The 19903-nt window shown below is 46.3% G+C and overlaps 1 protein-coding gene across 3 annotated transcripts; it reads right to left on the bottom strand.

Annotated features, from left to right (window-relative positions):
- Window positions 1-1186: 1186 nt before the first annotated feature.
- Narf (nuclear prelamin A recognition factor) lies at window positions 1187-19620 on the bottom strand. 3 transcript variants are annotated; one of them, XM_017597416.3, is made up of 11 exons: window positions 19001-19620; window positions 17719-17799; window positions 13820-13963; window positions 11375-11507; window positions 9798-9932; window positions 9417-9535; window positions 8549-8678; window positions 6430-6493; window positions 5232-5369; window positions 4697-4854; window positions 1187-3077 (listed from the first exon to the last, which is right to left on the bottom strand). In XM_017597416.3, the coding sequence occupies exons 1-11, from the start codon at window positions 19136-19138 to the stop codon at window positions 2992-2994; spliced, it is 1326 nt and encodes a 441-aa protein (XP_017452905.1). In that variant the 5' UTR covers window positions 19139-19620; the 3' UTR covers window positions 1187-2991. The 3 variants fall into 3 exon arrangements, with proteins under 3 accessions (XP_017452905.1, XP_006247961.1, NP_001034296.1); XM_006247899.5 differs by having other exon boundaries at window positions 1187-2169; NM_001039207.2 differs by having other exon boundaries at window positions 1187-3000; window positions 19001-19118.
- Window positions 19621-19903: the final 283 nt, after the last annotated feature.

The raw sequence follows: 19903 nt of genomic DNA, 5'->3' as shown, positions 1-19903 counted from the left end.
TCTCTCAAATAGTAAACCAGAGAAAACTCTTCAGGCAATTTCCCATCTGTAGCTGCAGAAGGGAACCCACATGTACTCTGCCTAGTGGAAAAGAAGTCACATTTCCTGCACTACCCTCTCAGCCAGTTGTGCCCCTCAGATGAGTGCTGTTCCCAGCTTAGCTGCCAGTTGCATCCCCAACTCCTGTAATTGGCTCACTTGTGATGCACCTGGAAAGCCCACACGTTGACCAGTAATGGGTAAGGCACACACTGAATAATATCTTAACAGAAGTCCAAAGAATGTGTTGAAAGATGCCGCAATCCTCCCCCCACTTTCTGCGACTGTTTCTAGAGGATGAGCTTGGTGCCCATGTACGCTAGGCTCACACTCTGCTCCTGACCTATGGCACAAGCCCTGACAGGACTGTTTCTAAATCACCTGTCACAGAAACCAAGTGTAGTCTTTGAGACAGAATCTCATCATGTAAAAGCAAAGTTGTCCACAGTCATATAAACCACCACAGCTCAGGCCAGGTAGGAAGCAAACTAAGATTGGGCCTCTGCTGAACCAGACCAGAAGTACCGTTAAACAGAGCACTGGGTAGATATGAACTTGGGATTGTGCTGTCTCTCATGCTGGGACCAGCCCCGCATCAGCAGGCATTGTCTGCTCTGCAACTGCCATGCTGCTTTGCTAGGTCCTGTCTGTCAAGAACTTGCTTACTTCATGCTTCTGCTGTCTTAGGGGTTTTGGGGGAAGGGGGGCTTCTCTGTGTATCCCTGACTGTTCTGGAACGCACTCTGTAACCCAGACTACCCTCTAACTCACAGAGATCCACCTGCCTCTGCCCCCAAGTGCTGGGATTAAAGTGTGTACCACCATGCTTTCATTGTGACGTGGGAACAGAAAGGCACTTGCAATTTTGAAAAGCTCACAGGGCCACAGCCTAACATCAGTGAAAGAGAAGGCCCTGCATCTCATATTTTAGCACCTAGCCTTGGTTGTTATTATGCCACAAGGTTTTCAGGGAGTCCATCCCTTCCCACACTGACTCCCAGTGTTCTGAGCCTTCTGAGCCTTCTCCTGACTTATTAGGGAGGGACTCGGGAAAAGGTGATATCATCCAGGCTGGGGCATGGTGAGGGAGGTGGACCACAGGGTATAGCCCAGGGTAGGAGAACATCTGACTCCTTCAACTCCATACTCAAGACTTCATTGCATTGTTTATTCCATAACCAGTTACTTTGGGGATAGATACCCAAGGCATAGAGACTGAAAGCAAAAAATTCATAATTTATAACAGTAGTTCTCAACCTTCCTATGCTGTGACCCTTTAGTTTTTCCTGTTATGATGACCCCCAACAATTATAGAATTATTATGGCTACCTCATAACTGTAGCATCACTACTGTTATGAATTCTAATGTAAATATCTGACATGTGGCCCCTTTATGGGGGGTCACAACCCACAGGTTGAGAACCACTGGTTTACAATAACATATCCAGTTATGTTCCTAGACAGATTCACAGGAGAAACAAAACATAAGCCAGGGCTAACAAAAAAACTGAGGGTCAAGGTAGTCACATACTGAGCAAAATTCAGGGGCTTCATCAAACCCCTTTATCTCCTGGATGGACTCTAGTATGTGTCACATGATTTTGTGAATTTCACCATCGGGCAGCTCTTTCTGTGTGTGAACATACTGTTTCCCCTAAGGCATGCTCACACTAGCAGTAGTGAGGGCTGAAGGGATGCTGTCTAGACCAGTGGGCCTTGTGTGTGTGTGTGTGTGCATGTGTGGGGGGTGGGGGGAGGATACTCCGGGCCTATTTGTATGAAAAGGCACTGGGGAGGAGTTTACAGGGATGGACATTACAAAGGTGTTCACCCACTCCAGGGTCTATGGAGCCTTTGTTCTATTATCCTACCCCACAGCAATAACCAGTGAGCTGCACCACCCCTAAAACCCCAAAGCCTAGGTGGGCAACCCTCTTACTTCTCTACTTGTTTATTTTTAAATATACATTGCATCAAATGCAGAGCGCCGTACATGCTGTTCTCAGTGCCTTTCTTCTGAGGTGAGGCCCCCGAAGCTGAGTCTCAGGTCCAGTAAAAGGAAGGGTGAGTGGCTCACACACACCAGCGGTCCTGCTTGCCAAGGTGGTAATGGCTGCTGACCTTCGGTGACTGTGAAGAATACGGCTCACTGTTACTATGACTTACAACCGGGATAATTTCCTTCATAGCTGTTTTGGAGAGTGTGGCCTCAGTGGTATGTACGCATACCATGGTGCCTTTGTTGCCACATGTGGGCTCTGTAGATCAAACTAAGGTTGGTACCAGTGAGCTGTCTTGCTGGCCCTAGAATTCAAAATTATTTTCAAAAAATGTATACAAGTAAAAGAGCCAATTGGGCCAGAAGATGGGCCTCTGTAAAGGCCATAGTTATCCACTGTACAGCAGCCTAGCCCTTCCTGGTGTCTCCATTCCTGAAGCAATAATCTTAGGCTCGTGGATCACAAGCCCAGGGTCTTGATTCTGTAAGAACACATTTTGAATCTTTGGGATCTTTCTCACAATCTTGGGATACAAGGATAGGCAGAGAGGGAAAATGCTCCTCCCACGTGCAAACATTCTTCTCCCTCACACGCTACAAAGATAGCACCACATGAAACTGCATGTCCTGGAGTGCTGGCAAAGCTGCAGTGACCCGCTGTTTCTTGAAGCACCCACCACTCTGCACTCAGAGCTGTCCCCTCCTGCCCTTCTGGCTTTGTCACCACTTGATATCCAGGCTGTCTGTGCAAGGCTCCAAGCTCTGATAGCTGGTGTGCAGCACCTCCTGGACTTTGGGGGATTCAGTACCCTCGAGCCACTCCTGGTACAACTCCTGCACATGTGTACTGCTCTCTGGGGGCCACACGGGGATGCCGGAGTAGATCCCTTCCATTTGCTGCAGTAGCGCACGATCTGTGTGGCCATCCTCTGTCTGTGCTTGGCCTCTGCCATTTAAGCATCCTGAAAGACACATACAAGTGGACCTCTTCTTCCCTGTGGAATGGCCTCTTGAGGGAGCTTTACCTCAGGGCACACAGCTGGAAGCAGGAGAAAAGCATGAAATAGGCAGTGCTATGTGACTTGAGGTTGTTACTGGGGCTCACAGTATTGTCATGGAGCCTGCCCAGGAGAGCCCTGGGTGTTCTTACCATATACACCACCAGTAAACTGGTCTTACCTAAATGCCTTAAGAAGCAGACAGCTATGTCTGTTATCTGGATTTCTGGCTTCTTCTGAAAATTACTCAAACCCAAAGAGCATAGAATGGTTGACAGGATGTGAGCACAGCTACTTGCACATTCTCTTGTCAGTATGCAGGCCCAACAAGGAATGGGTCAGGGCCGAGTGAGGTATGTGAGCTCTCCATAAGCCCACACTTCCCAGTCATATGGTCTGAGAATGTATCGCCTTCTGTCAGTACAACCCACTCTTAAACCTGCAGATGATACCTTGATGTGCCAAAATGCCATTTAGCGCATAGGGGTGGGAGCAGCTCAGTGGTAGAGTGTGTATCTGGTGTCTTCAAGGTGCTAGTTTCCGACCCTAGCAGCAAGACTTTCATTTAGAAGAACCAGGCTAGGGGCTGGGGATTTAGCTCAGTGGTAGAGCGCTTACCTAGGAAGCGCAAGGCCCTGGGTTCGATCCCCAGCTCCGAAAAAAAGAACCAAAAAAAAAAAAAAAAAAAAAAAAAAAAAAAGAAGAACCAGGCTGGGAATATATAGCTAAGTGGAAGAGCACTTACCTACCACATACAACGCCTTGGGTTCAGACTTCAGCACCAGGAAAAACAAACAGACAGACAAACCTCCAAGAGGTTCCATCTTGTCTCCACTTACTGTAGCCCGAGCTCCAACACAGCATCTACTTTCCTGAGCCCCAGAAAAAGTCGATGGCCCCTACTTTCATCCCCTCTTTTAAATGCTGACTACTAACCGTTTCCTTCCCCTAGAAGATCCCTGGGGACATGGACTAGAAATATAGGCCTCGCCTCTGTCAGACTCTCCATGGACCCTTTCTTCATTACTGACTATTGTCAGAAACTACCTGGCCCCCCTGGGCCTTTCTGAGAATGTTAGTGTCCTACTTGAGTGTCTTTCATTATCCCGAGCTCAGGATGACCTGGACACTCCTGACCTGGAGATAGCTCCTCCTTCAGACCCAGGGCGCAGACTACTTCAGATGGCTCCCTTCATTCCTCAGTACGTACACGTACTGTCTGAGCAAGAGACCCAGGCACTACCAGGTCCTGTCCTCGTTCTGGCCTGCTCTCAGTGTCTCTCCATCCTAGTTGGGAACTTTCCTCACCTGCCGGGGTCATTACACTTGCATGATTCAATTTTCCTCTGCAGCATGGGGAACGGCAAGTAACATCTGCTTTTCCTGCTGCCACTGTGCACAGGTTCAGCTTCTGCTCCTAGGAGTCCTTGTATACTGACCCATGTGAGTGACCTTAGGGGCTGGTTCCCAATGGTATCAAGTGGGGTTTCCATATGGTACCTACAAGGGAAGGTCTAAGGATACAACTGTCTACTTCTCGCACTACAGTTGAGGGAAGGGAACCTTCATGCCTGAGGATGGCATGCCAAGGCATGAGGGAGCACCCTGCCTTGCATGGTATTGTTGGACAGGCTGTCAGTGGGCCTTCTACACTCCTTACCTCTGGGGCATGCAAGGACCTCCACAAAGTGATATGGGAATTTGCCCTTCTTGAGCTTCATGATCATGTTCTGTATATTGCGAAAGCCATATGCTGCAGCAAAGCGCAGTAAGACCTCCCCGTTCTTCTCAAGGGTGACCTCATGGAAGTCTTTGTTCCTATGAATCAATAAAACTGATTTTAGTGGTCAATGACCTAAAGATCACTTCTGTTAGTTTGAGGTCCAGTCTCATTATGTAGCCCTGGCTGACTTTGAGTTCACAATCCTCCCTCTATCTCCCCAGGGCTAGGTTTACCATATTAACCCATTTTTCAATTTAAATTTCAAATATCACCAAGATGTCAATGGAAAGACAAAAGGCCTATCTGTTGTAACCAGTGCTGGTTTTCCCATGGAACAGCCACTGGTGGAGCAGCAGTATGCCATATACCTCAGGCACACCACCCATACTGCATATATGCCACAGACATCACACCTTAGCTCTGGCTGATCTGTCAGCACCACTCCTAGTGCTATAGATATGCTGGCTCAAACCTCAGCGCACGATAGGTGATCTCCTCCACGTGCTCGCCAAACAGCTCCTTGGCTGCATGTCTGAAGACATGAGCCAGATGCCCATCTGAGCTCACTCCATCGTGACGTCGTACTGCCATTTCCTTCACGTCTCCAAACCTCAAACAGAGAGGACAAAATCTCTATTGTGTTGATGAAGAGGCAGCAAATACTAACCCAGTTTTGATAGGAACAGAATCCAGGAAATCACTTAAAGGACTAAGTCACTTTTAAACTTTGAGAGCCATGTGGGGGCTGAGAACTAAATCTGGGTCCTCTGAAAGAGCAGTGAGCAATCTTAGCCACTAGTCATCTCTCCAGCCCCCAAAAGCACATTCCTAATGAGTTCTGATGAACAACATGAAATGTCACTTTGCATCTAGCCCAAGATTGCGAACGGGCTATTTCTTTTTTTTTTAATAATAATTTTTTATATCATTTTTTTCCAGAGCTGAGACCAAACCTAGGACCTTGCGCTTGCTAGGTAAGCACTCTACTACTGAGCTAAATCCCCAACCCCGCAAATGGGTTATTTCACTGGGTCCACTCACTTGTGTCTTTGTGTGGCTACATATGTAATCAGGGGAAGGTGATCTTGTGGTGAATGACTTAAGTATGTGCTTGACTATGTCCAGGCCACAGTGAGGACCCTTGGTCACCCTGGGCTATCAGGTAGTCTCTGGCAGCAGGTACACCAGCTGCTATAATTCTTAAACTTCTGTCTCGCCTCCCATAAAGGGGGCACAAATGTAGCACCCAGGCCATCAGTTGGGCACTTGCTCTTTGCAATGTACTTTGAATGGGACCAAGAATGCAGCAAGAGCCAAAGTCCTGGCTGGGGGTGGCAGGCACCATGGAAAAAAGAAGCCCAGCAGGTATGTTCTTAATGCAGAGACCAGAGGGAGCCATCCTGTTAAAAATGGGGCTCTGCCCCAATAGCTTCTATGCTTGCCTTTCTCCCTGAAGGATACAGTCTGACCATCACTCCAGGAAGCCCCATAAGCCCTGGCAGTACTAGAGAATAGTGTCTTACTCCAGAATCCTGCCTGAATCCATTTCAAAGGCCAGGGTGGTAGGGCTGCAGGAACCTGTCTCAGTACTCACATGATCTAATCAGGGCAGCCCTGGGGCCTGCAAAGCTCACCAGAGGCCCATCCCACCTTACAAAGATGCCACTTACAAAGTATCCACAGCAATGTCTTTCACAGAGAGGTCACTTTGCTCCATTATCTGAGCAATTTCACCTGGAAAAAAAAGAGGCATGAGTCACTAACAGGAAGACAGGTGGCTAAGGGCTTGGGGTTAGGGTTTGCTTCTCCCAGAGACTCTGCATTAGGAACCTGGGACCACTCCTTGTTGTATAATCTATTCCATGTAACAGGAGCCCCTAACCAGGATAAAGTAATGCTAGTATCAAGAAAACACTAAGAAGATGTGAAAACAGAATTCCTCATTTGGACTCTGAACTGAGGCAATTCTGTACGTGCTTTATGTCACCTTGAAGTAGAAACCTGCGTATGTTCCACACTACACTGCTCTGTTGTGACACATGGACACTGCTACCTCAACAGCTGATTGTAACCAGAAGCATTTTCTATACTACCTTCTTCCTATATAAGGGTTCCCAAGAAAAGCCCCTGTCAGAGTTCCCTAGAGAACAGCAAGACACCAGGTACCATGAGACATTGCGAACATACAGCACAGCTTACATTCTCTTTTTTTTTTTTTTTTTTTTTTTTTTTGGTTCTTGGTTTTTTTTTTTTTCAGAGCTGGGGATCGAACCCAGGGCCTTGCGCTTCCTAGGCAAGCGCTCTACCACTGAGCTAAATCCCCAACCTCACAGCTTACATTCTCAATGTGGTTCTAAGATGGTCCCCTTGAAGGTTTTTATTCCACTGATATGAGTAGAGAGACATTGGGTCTCCTGCTCAGGAAATATAGAACAGCACCTTTAAACATCTTGCCCTCCTGAAACCCTGTCCCGCCTTGGGGAAGGATCTTTCCGTGTGTCAAAGCTAGACTCCCAAGACATGGAGGAAGAGAGCTCCTAATCTTCCAGGTCATCCTGGCAGATAACCAGGCCATGTGACCCGGGTCTGAACACCTTCAAAGAATCAATTTTCAGAATCTAATTCAAGTAGATGAGTCTGGATCCTAACAAGCTTCAAGAAATGCTCTTGGATTCTTTTTTCTGAAAGCTCCCAGGATATCATTGGATAATTTCCATTCCCAACCAAATCTGCCACAGTCTCAAAGTCAGAGGTTCTCAACTGTCTTGATTGCTGTGGCTCTTTTTTTTTTTCTTTTTCTTTTTCTTTTTTCTTTTTTCGGAGCTGGGGACCGAACCCAGGGCCTTGTGCTTGCTAGGCAAGCACTCTACCACTGAGCTAAATCCCCAACCCCGCTGTGACTCTTTAATACAGCACCTGCTGTGGTGACCTCCAACCATAACATTACTTTCCTTGCTACTTCATAACTATAATTTTGCTAGTTATGAGGCATACTGTAAATATCTGATATTTGACACCTGTAGGAATCACACATGACCCACAGGTTGAGGAGTGCTGCTCTAAAGCATACCATCTGAAAAGCGTCCCAACAGGGCCACTAAATGCAGTATCACCAGAGAATATTTGAATTTTTCACCTTATTCAGTGTAAAAAAAAATGTTCTTTGTGTCCAATAGTATATTGGTTTTCTCACCCATGAGAAAGTAAGGAGGGTCCCTGCAGGGTTTATAGTGGGCAGGGAAATGATCCACCAAAGACAAGAATAAAATTCAGCCCAATTTTAGGTACCAGGGCTGGGCCAAGACTTGAGAGTCTGACCACCAGTTCGTTTATTTTAGCATATTTAAGCACAGCATGATTTTAGAAAAAAAGATTCTTTGCAAACAACTCAGCCCATGTGTAAAACACAGCTTAAGACACTGATGCTCTTTACAAAGTATATGGCTTCCTCCCTAAGATGGGTTCTTACTGATTTAGAAACTACATCCATTCCCAACATCCCATGAGGAAGACACGTTAAACATCTGTTCAACCTGTTTAACCTTCCTGGCTTCTCTTTGCTTATCTGTGTGCACAAGTACCTTTGCCTTCCTTCTATAGGAAAGACATGTTGATGGGCTGTGGTGTAGGAACACATGCTCGTATGGCGTCCCACAGCCCTGACTCATCTGGAGAAGATGGAAGAATCTTCTTCACTTCAGGCCACTGAGACCCCAAGAACCCTTGGCTATCAGTGCCATCAGACAGCTTGGCCACACTGGCCTGTCAGAGCAGCCATTCACCTCTCACCTGACGTCAGCACACAGTCAGTGCCCCTAGCACCATTTAAAGTAGGAGAAAGTCCCTCTCGAAGAGCTTCCAGCTTCTTATCATAGCAGGGAGCCACAACAATATGGAAGATTTTCTCTGGAGCCAGGCTCTGTGGAGGAGGAGAGCACGCGCTCAGAGGCGGGGACGGCACAGAGAGTGCAGTGTCCCAGCCGCTGCTCCCACCCTGCCCCACGGGTGGCTGTGTGTGTCCCATGAGCTCTGCATAGGTAAGAACAGGTTTGTGCTGTGCCTGCTTTACCAGAAGACTTTCTGAAACTGTTCAAGTGGCAACATCTAGACCTCCCCTCTGCTGAGACAAACCCAGAGCCAACAGTTGCACGGTGACTTTTACACTGACATGAATAGCAAAGCCCCACTCAGGACAGGAGTAGAGTTCAAGAGGAAACATATTGTGACCCTAGCCCTCTAGGGGGTTAAGCCAAGAGGTTGCAGAGGCCAGAGCTCTAGGCTCAGCTGCCCCCGCTATGAGCTGGAAGAGAATCTCTAACTTGGGCTCTACTAGGAGAGCCCTGAGAAGACTAAGAAACACCAGAACTCTCGCAGCAGGTATAAGAGGCCAAGAAGAGCCAATTTTCTGTCCCTTCAACTCAATACACATATGGTATGGGAGTGGTGGGGGTGGTAATTTGCCAACTGTGGTAACTTTATAAATGAAGAAATGTTTTCTATGGCTAAATGAGGTTGTCAGGTGGAACAGAAGCAACCAGGCAGTGTCTCTGTGGGTGAGGTCCAGGGCAATGCTATCCGCAGTGTACAGTGTTTCCCCTCAGGCCTTACTCACCTTGAGTCTACCCTCTACTGCTACTCTCTGAAGACACTGGCTTACCTGCTGTCTGGCAAAATAATCCTTCACCAAGGAGCCCATGACCTGCTGAGGGGACTTGGCAGTACAAAGATATGGGATGATGGGGCGTCCCAGTACCCGCTCAGCATATCTGACCCAACCTAGAGAGAGAGAAAGAAAAATTGGGAGTGGAGGGACGCATGAGGTCAGTTTCCACAGTTTTCTCCTGCCTTTGAGCACTGGGTACAGTGAATTCCAGACTGTCACTCCAGGGTGAGCCAACACACCTCCTCTATACTGTTCCTATTTGTAAGGTGTCCTGCTCTACAAAACTGGGTGGGAGGGGCCTGCCATCCTCCAGTCAAAGCTAGGGCCATGATTATTTCTACAGTTCTGGTGAAATAGTACCAGCATTGTGCTCACCAGGACAGGCAGAGGTCAACATGGGCAGCTCACGCTGTTCCTCACTGTGCTGGTGATACCGGCGTACAAATTCCTTCTGACTCTCCAGAATGCTGAAATCTGCAGCTATTGTTGTGTCAAATACATAGTGCACTCCTGCAGGAAAGAAGGACATGGATTCTTCTCTCAGACCAAGTATGGATCCAGATCACATCTAACTTCTCTGTACTTTGTTTTTCATTTCTATCATTGATCTTACTATGCAGTCCTGGCTGCTGCCAAGCTCACTAGACTGTATAGACTAGGTTGTGATCATTTATCTGGTTCCCACCTGTTATGATTAAAAGTGTGGACCACAACACTTCGCTTTTTGTTGTTGTTATTTTTGATAAGGTCTCTCAATGTAGCCCAAGCTAGCCATAAGCTTGGAATCTTCCTACCTTAGGCTCTAGGATGCTAGCACTACAGGTAGAAATAGCCATCCCCAGCTTCTGAGCAACCTAATTTTCTCAACTTTGCCTTCTCCAGTTCCAGCCAGAAACACAGATCACAGATTTGATGACACATGTCTCTCCTTAGCTACCACCATAGTTAGTCTGGATACTTTTCTTACAACAGTGGCCTGGTGCAGACTGGGTGTTTTACCTTCTTCTTGCCTGAAACAAAGTCCTGGCCAGCCTGGAACTCACTGTGTTCACCAGGCTGGCCTTAAACTCACAGATGATCCTCCTGCCTTTGCTTCCTGGATGCTATGATTATAGGCATGTGTGACAGTATCTTCTTGCCTCTCACTTTTTTGTAGGGTTGGGGGTAATGAATTTACAACCACACTCTCCCATACTGGAGAGCCCTTACTTTCTGAAGCATCTTGCTTGCCCTCCACCTTACTTTTTGAGGTATTTTTCTCACAGAACTTGAAGTTTGCTATTTTGTCTAGACTGGCTAGCTAGGGAGCTCCTAAAATCTACTTGTCTCAGCTCTTCCACCAATGCTGTAGTTATAGGAGTCAGCTACCATGACTAGCTTTTTTTTTTTTCAGACAAGGGCTCACTGTATACCCCTGGATGGCCTAGACCTTACTATGTGGACAAAACTGACCTTGAACTCATAGGGTTATCTGCCCATCTCTGCTTTCCAAATCCTGGAATTAAAGATGAGTACAACCAACCACCGTGGCAAATTCCCACCTTCCATTCCTCATATAAAGAACACGTGCTTGGGGGTGGGATGTAGCTGAGTGCTACAGCTTACCAGCTAGAGAAAGGTTTGATGGAAAATGGACATTAGTCACTGTAGAAATAACTCTCAAATAATCGTTCTGTGAGCTGGAGGCAAGTGTAGAAGCCTAGTAATCACTGTCCATAGTTCACAGATGTTCACTTCCTACTACCAATGGACCAAGCTCACTGTAACAAGCATCCATCCACACACAGCACAGACTGTAGTGACACAGGGAATGAGGTCCTTTTGACATTCCAGAAGCCTCTCCTCAAGTTTTTCTCTCCTGTGCCCTTGAAAGTTGAACTTGAAAAATGAGAAGGGCCCTTCATGAGCTGGAAGTATACATCTGTGCTGTTATGAAGAGGTGACTTACTCACCCAGACTTTTGAGGAAGCCACACAGTCTTCGAGATGCATCAGTGACACTGAGATTGAATTTAGCAGCAAAATAAGGCAGAGACTGAGGACACACAGACACAACCAGAACTTTGTGCTTTGAGGTGTCACATCTCTAGAGGGAGAAATAATAATGTCACATGTTTAATGGAAATAGCAAATAGCTTTTTGGGGTTTTTTGTTTGTTTGTTTGGTTGGTTGGTTGGGTTTTTTGTTTTGTTTTGTTTTTCAAGATAGGGTTTCTCTGGGTAGCTCTACACTGGAACAAGTTCTACAGACCAGGCTGGCTTCAGACTCGGAAATGCACCTGCAGTGCTGGGACTAAAGGCATGCTCCACACAGCCCAGAAAAACATAAAAAATCTAAATTATATTTAAAGAGAGAGAAAGAAGAAGAAGAAGGAGAAGAGGAAGAGGAGGAAGAGGAAGAAGATGGTGATGGTGATGATGATGATGATGATGATGTAGGCTACAAAGCAAGTTCCAAGACAGCCAGGGCTACAAAGAGAATAAAAGTCTTGTCTTGAACCCCCACCACCCAACACACACACAAAAGCATGGAATCCTGGTGTGGGGGTGAGTGGTTGGCTCTGATCACCCCAGAAAACGGAGGATTCACACTAATGTCCCCGGTGCCTAGGTCTCCAGTGCTGGCTCTAATGTTGGAGTCTGTGAGGCTCCAAGGTGGGGGTCATTATCTGCAGGTGAAATGCAGGATGACAGGGAAAGCTAACTGTAAATTTCCAACAAGATCCAATTTAAAAGCCAACTTATAAACTTTTAGGTTTTAGCCAGCACCACTTACCACGTTGCTACTTTGCATCCCTTTAAAAGTTCTAGCCAATATAATCCAAACACAAGAGGCACAAAGCTCCCATCATGCTGCATGTGCCTATAATCCTAGTACTGTATAGGCTGAGAAAGGAGAACAGAAATTTTGAGATCAGCCTGGATACACAGACAATGTCACACAACACAAAAAGGTTTGGGCTGGAGAGATGGCTGAGCAGTTAAGAGCACTGACTGCTCTTCAAAGGTCCTGAGTTCAAATCCCAGCAACTAGATGGTGGCTCACAACCATCTGTAATGAGATCTGATGCCCTCTTCTGGTGTGTCTGAAGACAGCTACAATGTACTTAGACATAATAAATGTTTTTTTTTTTTTAAAAGGTAGTGATTACAAAATAGATTTTTTCATTTAATAAACTTTTAAAGCTAAGATACTTTAACTAACCAGTCAAATACTAAATTTATAAAATGCCATATACTGCCAGATGGTGATGGTGCATGCCTTTAATTCTAGCACTCAGGAGACAGAGGCAGGTGGATCTCTGTGATTTCAAGGCCAGCCTGATCTGCACAGAGTGAGTTCCAGGACAGCCAGGGCTACACAAAGAAATCTTATCTGGGAAAACCAAATAAAATAAAATACCATACCACATACAAGATAGACATGTTAATCAACAGAATTCCAATACACATAGAAAAATCAACATCATGGGACATAATAAAATATAGCATGTTTTACAAAACATCAGTAAACCCCATCAAATCAAGAACAAGTTGCAGATACAAAGAATTAAGGAGCAATGACACACATCGATGGGGCCAGATCTACAGGCACATGGCTATCAAGAACCCTGGATATGGGGGCTGGGGATTTAGCTCAGTGGTAGAGCGCTTACCTAGGAAGCGCAAGGCCCTGGGTTCGGTCCCCAGCTCCAAAAAAAAAAAAAAAAAAAAAAAAAAGAACCCTGGATGTATTTTTTTTATCTAATCGTGTGTGTGTGTGTGTGTGTGTGTGTGTGTGTGTGTGTATGTGTTGTGTGTCTGACTATGATGGATAGTTTTGTGCCAACTTGACACAAGCTAGAGTTGTCTGGAAGGAGGGAACCTCCATTCAGAAAATGTTTCTGTAAGATACAGCTGCAGGGCATCTTTTTAATTAGTTAATGATAGGGGAGGGTACCACCCACCTGAGCTGGTTATCCTGGGTTCTGTAAGAAAGCAGGTTGTACAAGCCATGATGAACTATCCAGTAGCAGCACTCCCCCAAGGTCTCTCTGCACCCACTCCTGCCTCCAGGTTCCTACCCTGCTTCAGTTCTTAACCTGACTTCCCCTTCAATGATGTACTATTATGTGGACATGTAAACCAAGTGAATTCTTTCCTCCCCAACTTGCTTTTGATTATAAACAGGTCATAAACACTGGTACTATATTTTATCATAATGATAGTAACCCTAACTAGGACGCTATCATCCATCCATCCATCTATGCTAGACAAATGTTCTACCATTGTAGTTGCCCAGGGTGGTCTTGAATTAGCTTTGTAGCCTAGGCCGAATTTGAGCTTGCACGTCTCCTGCCCCAGTTTCCCAGTAGCTGGAATCACAGGTCTGCACCATCCGTCCAGGCTGACACCATACCTTATTAAGATTCAGGACATGGAAGAAATCCTTGGCACTCTGCTGGGAAAGCTGGACACCTTCCTCCACAGTCACACAGCTGTCACAGGCCAGGCAGTCACTCAGAAATATTTTTGCATCTGCCAACTTATGGAATTCTCCCTTCTGTGAAAGAAAATGGTGTTAAAATATTGTTTCTTTTCTTCTTTTTTTTTTCTTTTTTCTTTTTTTGGTCTTTTGAGACAGGATTTTGAGAGCTGGCCTGGAATTCACAGAGATCCGCCTGCCTCTGCCTTCTGAGTGCTAGGATTAAAGGCACCACCACTGCCTGGCTGGTGGCATGGTTTCTTTAGGGAAGGTAACTGCATAAGCACAATACAGAAGAAAAGAATTGACATTCAACATGGAGACAAAGTCATGACTGAGGTGTCAGGAGCTACTGTCAATGATTTCAGTTCTGAGCAACTCAGGGTGGTGGTGGCACATGTCACGGCACAAAGCTATTGATAGCTCTGAGGAGTCATGCCGATGACACTAGCCCCAGGATGTCATGTGGGAAGATGGTGCTCCTGCCTGCTGCAAAGTGACCCAATAGCCATCTCCTTCTCCTCTTCTTCCACCGTTCCTCTCCAGTACCTGTCAACCAGCTCCTGGCTTTTCTGCCTAGCTCCTCCTGCTCCACACTGATGAGCAGACTTTCCTTACAGTCAGGACTGGCGTAAGGTTTCCACCTGTGAGCAACACAGACCTCAGACCTCAGTTCAGCTGACACGGAACTGCTGGTGCTCATGGTTGCCCCATCCCCACCTTAAAAACGGGGGGACTGAACACCTGGATGCTGGGACTCTAGGACTTGGTCCCTTTAAACCCATTTTGAACCTTACCTCCCATTTCCTACTCTGCCCCTTTTTAGTCCCCAGAGAACTCTTATAAAGCACAAGCCACATTTCCATCACTTGAAGCCCTCACAGCACTCTCAGAGCAGGGTTCACAGCACAGCTTTTGCCTGTGCTGCCCTGCGCTGCCCCGCGCTGCCCCTCTGGGACTGCATTCAGTCATACTGGCTTTGACTCTTCTTGAGTGCTTCCAGAAAATATTCCAAATGAGCTCTGTCACCCAACTATTGGCCCAACAGAGCTGTCATCCTGATCCATTACCATCCAGGGCCCATTACCACACAGTGTCAACTTGTTTGTCCCCCTTAATGACCTCACAGGGGTGAGCATCTCATGTCCCTTATGCTCCCTAGCGTCTCTGAGAGCCTGGAAGGTGCTAGGCACTAGAGGTTAGGTGAGTGTCATAGCTCTCCTAGCAAGTGCAAGGCTCAAGTTCAAATCGGGGATTAGTAAAAAATGAAATAAAAACAATAGGTGTTCAGTGGTATTCGTGAGTTAACACAGGAAGATGCTAAAATAAGCCAGAGTCATTTCAGTCAATTACAGAAGCTCTGAAGGGAGTCTATGCAGTTTTATTTTTTGCATAGTTTGTTGATATTTTTAGATAGGATCTTGCTATGTAGACTTGATCTGGTATTCACTATATAGCAGAGGATGGCCTTGAACTTACACCAGTTGCATCTAAGAACTTTGAGTGATGGGATTACCTTACCGGTGTGTGTCAATAAACTTACTTGCATTTTGGTGTGTGTGTGTGTGTGTGTGTGTGTGTGTTGTTTTAAAATATAGTTCTTGGCTGAGCACCATGACACATGTCTTTAATCCCAGCACTCCAGAGACAGAGACAAGTGGATCTCTTGAGTTCAAGACCAGCCTGATCTACATAGTGAGTTCCAGGCCAAGCAGAACTACATAATGAGATCCTGTCTCCAAAATAAGAAAATAAATAAACAACATTCAGTTTCCTTCCCACCCCCTCATCTTCCTTCCTTTCTTGTTCTTGTATACTGCTAGACTTTACGGAGGCCCTCTTCTTTTGATATAGTCCTCGCCATTTCCAAAGCAGCCTTCCCGTTCCTGTCATAAGGTCAGCCCAGCATCCCTGCTATTCCTCTGGCTGTCTAGCTAGGCACTGGAAGCTAAACCTGCCTTCTAAGTGATGTCCATCAATTCTCCTGCTCCCTGGCTTCTGTAACCTATCCAAAAGCATACAACCAGGGGGTTGGGGGAAGGAGGCCACATATACCCAGATTTTTAAAAAAGGAGTCCTTTAGTCTCAGGACTCCTGAAGCAGATGAAGGATCATTGAACTCAAGGCTAGCAGGGTCTACCTAGCAAGTGTGACCACCTCAAAAAGTAAAGTAGATAGATAGGAGCTGGAGATGGCCCAGCAGTCAATAGCAGTGGCTGCTCTTTCAGAGGACCCAGCTCCATATAGTGGTTAACAACCATCTATAACTCCAACTCCAGGGCATCAGACATCCTCTTCTGACCCCAGCGGGCACCAGGCATTTATGTAGTGCACATATCTATCCAATGTTCCTTCCTACCTTGAATTCTTACCTTCAGGGCCCAGTCTACCAACTCTTCCCCAGCATTCCTTTTAAAAACTATGTCCACACTAAACTGCCAAGATGCTGGTTAGACTATGTTCAAACTTATCTCACCCTTACCAGAACCGTGGGAGGAAAGAAACCCAACTCCTCACAACACTGATAAGAAATAGGGCCTCAAAAGGGTTGTTTTATTTATTTTTTTTTTGAGACAGAATTTTGCTATGTAGTCTAGGCAGGCCTCTACCTCTCAGGTATGTACTAACATGTCAACGGGATTTTATGTGACAGGGTAGGCCTAGTGAATAAAGCACTGGCCCAAACTGATGCAGGACTCTAGAGATCACTGCCTCTTGGTGCACTGCTGCTCCCCAAAGGCCTATTTTCCAAAGCACAGCACTGGCACACAGGAGAACTATCCCCATCAGATTAAACAGTACATCAGAACTCCTAGGTCGAAGAAAACAAAAATCCTGCTGCCTACTTCTCCCATGTCATTAATTCTACACTTACATAAAAAGGTTTTATATTATATTGACTGATTGCTTTCTTGTTTGATGGTGTGTGTGTGTGTGTGTGTGTGTGTGTGTGTGTGTATGTGTGTGTATACACATACACACATATGTTGGTGTAGAGGTAGAAAGGCAACTTGTAAAAGCAGGTCCTCTCCTGTCACCTCTGTTCATAAGATGCCAGATGTCTCACGTGGGTTCTGGGGATCAAACTGACATCCTGAGACTCAGTGGCAAGTGTGTTTACCAGCTGAGCTATCTAGTCAGCTCTAAAATCAATTTGTACATGGTTGAGCTCAGAACTTCAGGCTAGTCAGCTAAGCATTCTATCAGCTGACTAGATCCTTAGCCCTCAGTTATTGTTTTGAGACCTGTAAGTTCTCATTATATAGCTTAGGTTGATCTTGGGCTGGGACTCCAGAAGTGTGCCAGCATTCCTGACTAGTCCTAATATTTTCTAAGAGAACAATGATTGTAACCTTCTCTGTGAATCCATAGCATGGCGGGACAAGTGCAGAAGCAAATGCCTCTTCAGAGCATGAAGTGAGGCAGACATAAAGGTCAGCTCCGAGTATGATACAATATGTACAAATAAGCATCACTATTAGCTAAAACAAGAACTGAACTAAACAAGCAGTTTGGTTAACTTAAACAGCAAGCTCAAAGAATCATGGAACTTCAGTTTCAAGTCTTTGCATGCATTACATAATATGAGTTCCTTCCATTTTAGAGAACACAGGTTTCAACACTTACCAGGATGTTCCTATTTCTCGTGCAGTGCCTGGCCTGGTGTGTTTGAGAAGACTCAAGACTGTTCTATACTTGGCCCTTACTACTTTTTACTTCAGTCTTTCTTAGAGCAGTGAAGTGCAAGGTGATATGAGACCCTGACAGGAGAACCAACAACAGTAGCCACTCCATTCACATTAGGCTGACACAAAACTGAAACATTTACTTGCCTCTTCATTCTCCTGGGCTGGGCTGGGCACATCAACGGACACATTCTCCTGGTCATCAGTTTTTGATTTTTTACTACATTCCTTTAAAAAAAAAAAAGAGGACGGGGGATGTTAAAAGGGGAAATTATTTTTCTTTTCTCTATTTTTATTTTTTCTTTTTCTTCTTCTTTTTTTTTGCTGAGGACTGGACCCAGAGTCCTGTGCTTGCTAGGCAAGCACTCTACCACTGAGCTAAATCCCCAAACCCTATTTTTATTTTTTAATTCTCTATTTTTTTTAAATTATTTTTCTTTTTTTAAATCAAGTCTTTCTCCATAGCCCTGGCTGTCCTGGAACTCACCATGTAGACCAGGTTGACCTCAAACTCACAGAAAGTTTGCCTCTACCTCCTGAGTGCTCGGGTGAAGATGTGTGCTACTCTAAAAGGTTTTTTAAAAGGTGAGATAGGCTCTTGATGAATTGCACTATCTAGTTTTGAGCTTATGATCTCTTGCCTCAATCTCTCAAGCACTGGGATCACATAGGTCTGTAGCACTGAGCTCAGCCAAGAATAATTTAGAATGATGCCAAAAACCAAAACAGGTCCTGAGCAGTCGATCTTACTTCTAGAAACCCTTTCTACAAAGTAAAATCATCCATGCTTACAGAAAGGTACACATAAACACAAACACACACACACACACACACACACACACACACACACACACACACCCTCCATTTGTATTCTGATAACTAAGAACAGAAGTGATCTAGTCGTAATGGATATACGAACACAGATGTGGCTATTACACAAGAATACAGACAACGTATGGAGTATTTGGATATGATACAATTCCTGTGAAAACAAGATTCCTGCATATGTTATCACCATGCGAAAGCAAGTGCGGCGGCTGTCAGTCACTTCAGCCACCTAGTGGAACAGGACAGGAGGGCCCTGCCTGCCCCTGATTCCTTCTCCACTTCTTTTCATTGAAGTTTGTTGTTTAACTGTAAGAGCCGCTCAAAGCATTTCTAATTACTTTATTAAGCGTTCACTTCCACAACAGGATGCCAGGACTGAGATCAAGCACTGGCCCCAGAACAGTAGCTTTCACGGCGAGTCCCGGCGGTGCGTTCGCCCGCAGTGGACAGCAGCCAGCTCGCCGCCCAGTCTTCCGCAGACAGGTGATGGCTGTCAGAGACCGACATAATACAGATCAAGGTGCACCCGGCCCAGCCCGGCCCTCACTATCGATTCGCGGCCTTGGCTTTCGCCCCTAGCCCCGCCGGACGACGCACCCACCTTTCGTGTGCAGTGCTCACACTTCATCTGGAGTGGGACTAGCGGGAGGCCGACGAGCCTCTGCTGAACGGAGTAAGGAAGACTGGAACACCGCCGCCTGCCGCCCGCTGGAGATCGGCGACCCTTTGTTGTCTTCATCCACGAAGGCCCCGCCCCCAAGAACTGTAGTAGGCCAATGAGGAAGCCGAAGCAAGATGGGCCACACCCCTGAGCCAATGAAAAGAGGGCGAGGATGGTATGGCATGCTCACCACGCCTCTGTCACCTAAGCCAATGAGAGTGTCAGGAAGTGGCAGGTCCCTCCCAGGAGCCAATCAGAAAATGGGGGTGGATCTTTTCCTTCGACTGGTAGCTACCCGGTCCGGACATGTCCTCCTGTCAGTTTTTGCCTGGTTAAGGCCTGATGGTAAAAGTTGGCAAAGATAGGTGTGTGAGGCAGGAAGAGTGCGCTGACTGGGCGGAGGAGGCCGAACCGCAGCGACTTCAGAGCACCTTGCTCAGAGGCCGCGGCCTGGCCAGCTCAATCAAGTTAGTGTCGTAAGCTAGGCTCTACTGCACCTCATGGAAGGCGGAGCCGGCACCGCCCTCCGCCCTCTGCCGCCGCCATGACCATCCAGCGAAGCCTCACGTAGACTGCTGCGGCACAAGTGCACATGCGCAGCAGGCTGCGTTGCTTTACTGGCTTTGCGTAGTCTGAAGCGTAGATAGATTCAAAGCAGGTTGACCTTGAAACTTGGAGAGTTAGTGCATGCATTTAATCCCAGAACCCAGAAGGCAGAGCCAGGCAGATCTCTGAGTTCCAGGACAGCCAGTGCTGCGCATGTACCTGTCTACAAACAAAATGACAGGTGGGATAAGCAGGCATATTGACAATTATCCAACGCTCAGGAGATTGAAGCAGGAA

Source organism: Rattus norvegicus, chromosome 10 (assembly GCF_036323735.1).
Source record: "Rattus norvegicus strain BN/NHsdMcwi chromosome 10, GRCr8, whole genome shotgun sequence".
In the NCBI taxonomy this organism is placed as follows: Eukaryota; Metazoa; Chordata; class Mammalia; order Rodentia; family Muridae; genus Rattus; species Rattus norvegicus.
The sequence above is the reverse complement of the archived record's forward strand: the minus strand, read 5'-3'. Positions and strand labels throughout refer to the sequence as shown.

Coding starts and splice junctions, on each gene's coding strand:
- Narf (NM_001039207.2), bottom strand. CDS start 19,027: ATGAAGTGTGAGCACTGCACACGAAAG. Junction 8,679..9,416: donor ATTATTTTGCCAGACAGCAG/GTAAGCCAGTGT, acceptor CCTCCTCCACAG/AGCCTGGCTCCAGAGAAAAT. Junction 4,855..5,231: donor ATCACCTATCGTGCGCTGAG/GTTTGAGCCAGC, acceptor ATTGATTCATAG/GAACAAAGACTTCCATGAGG.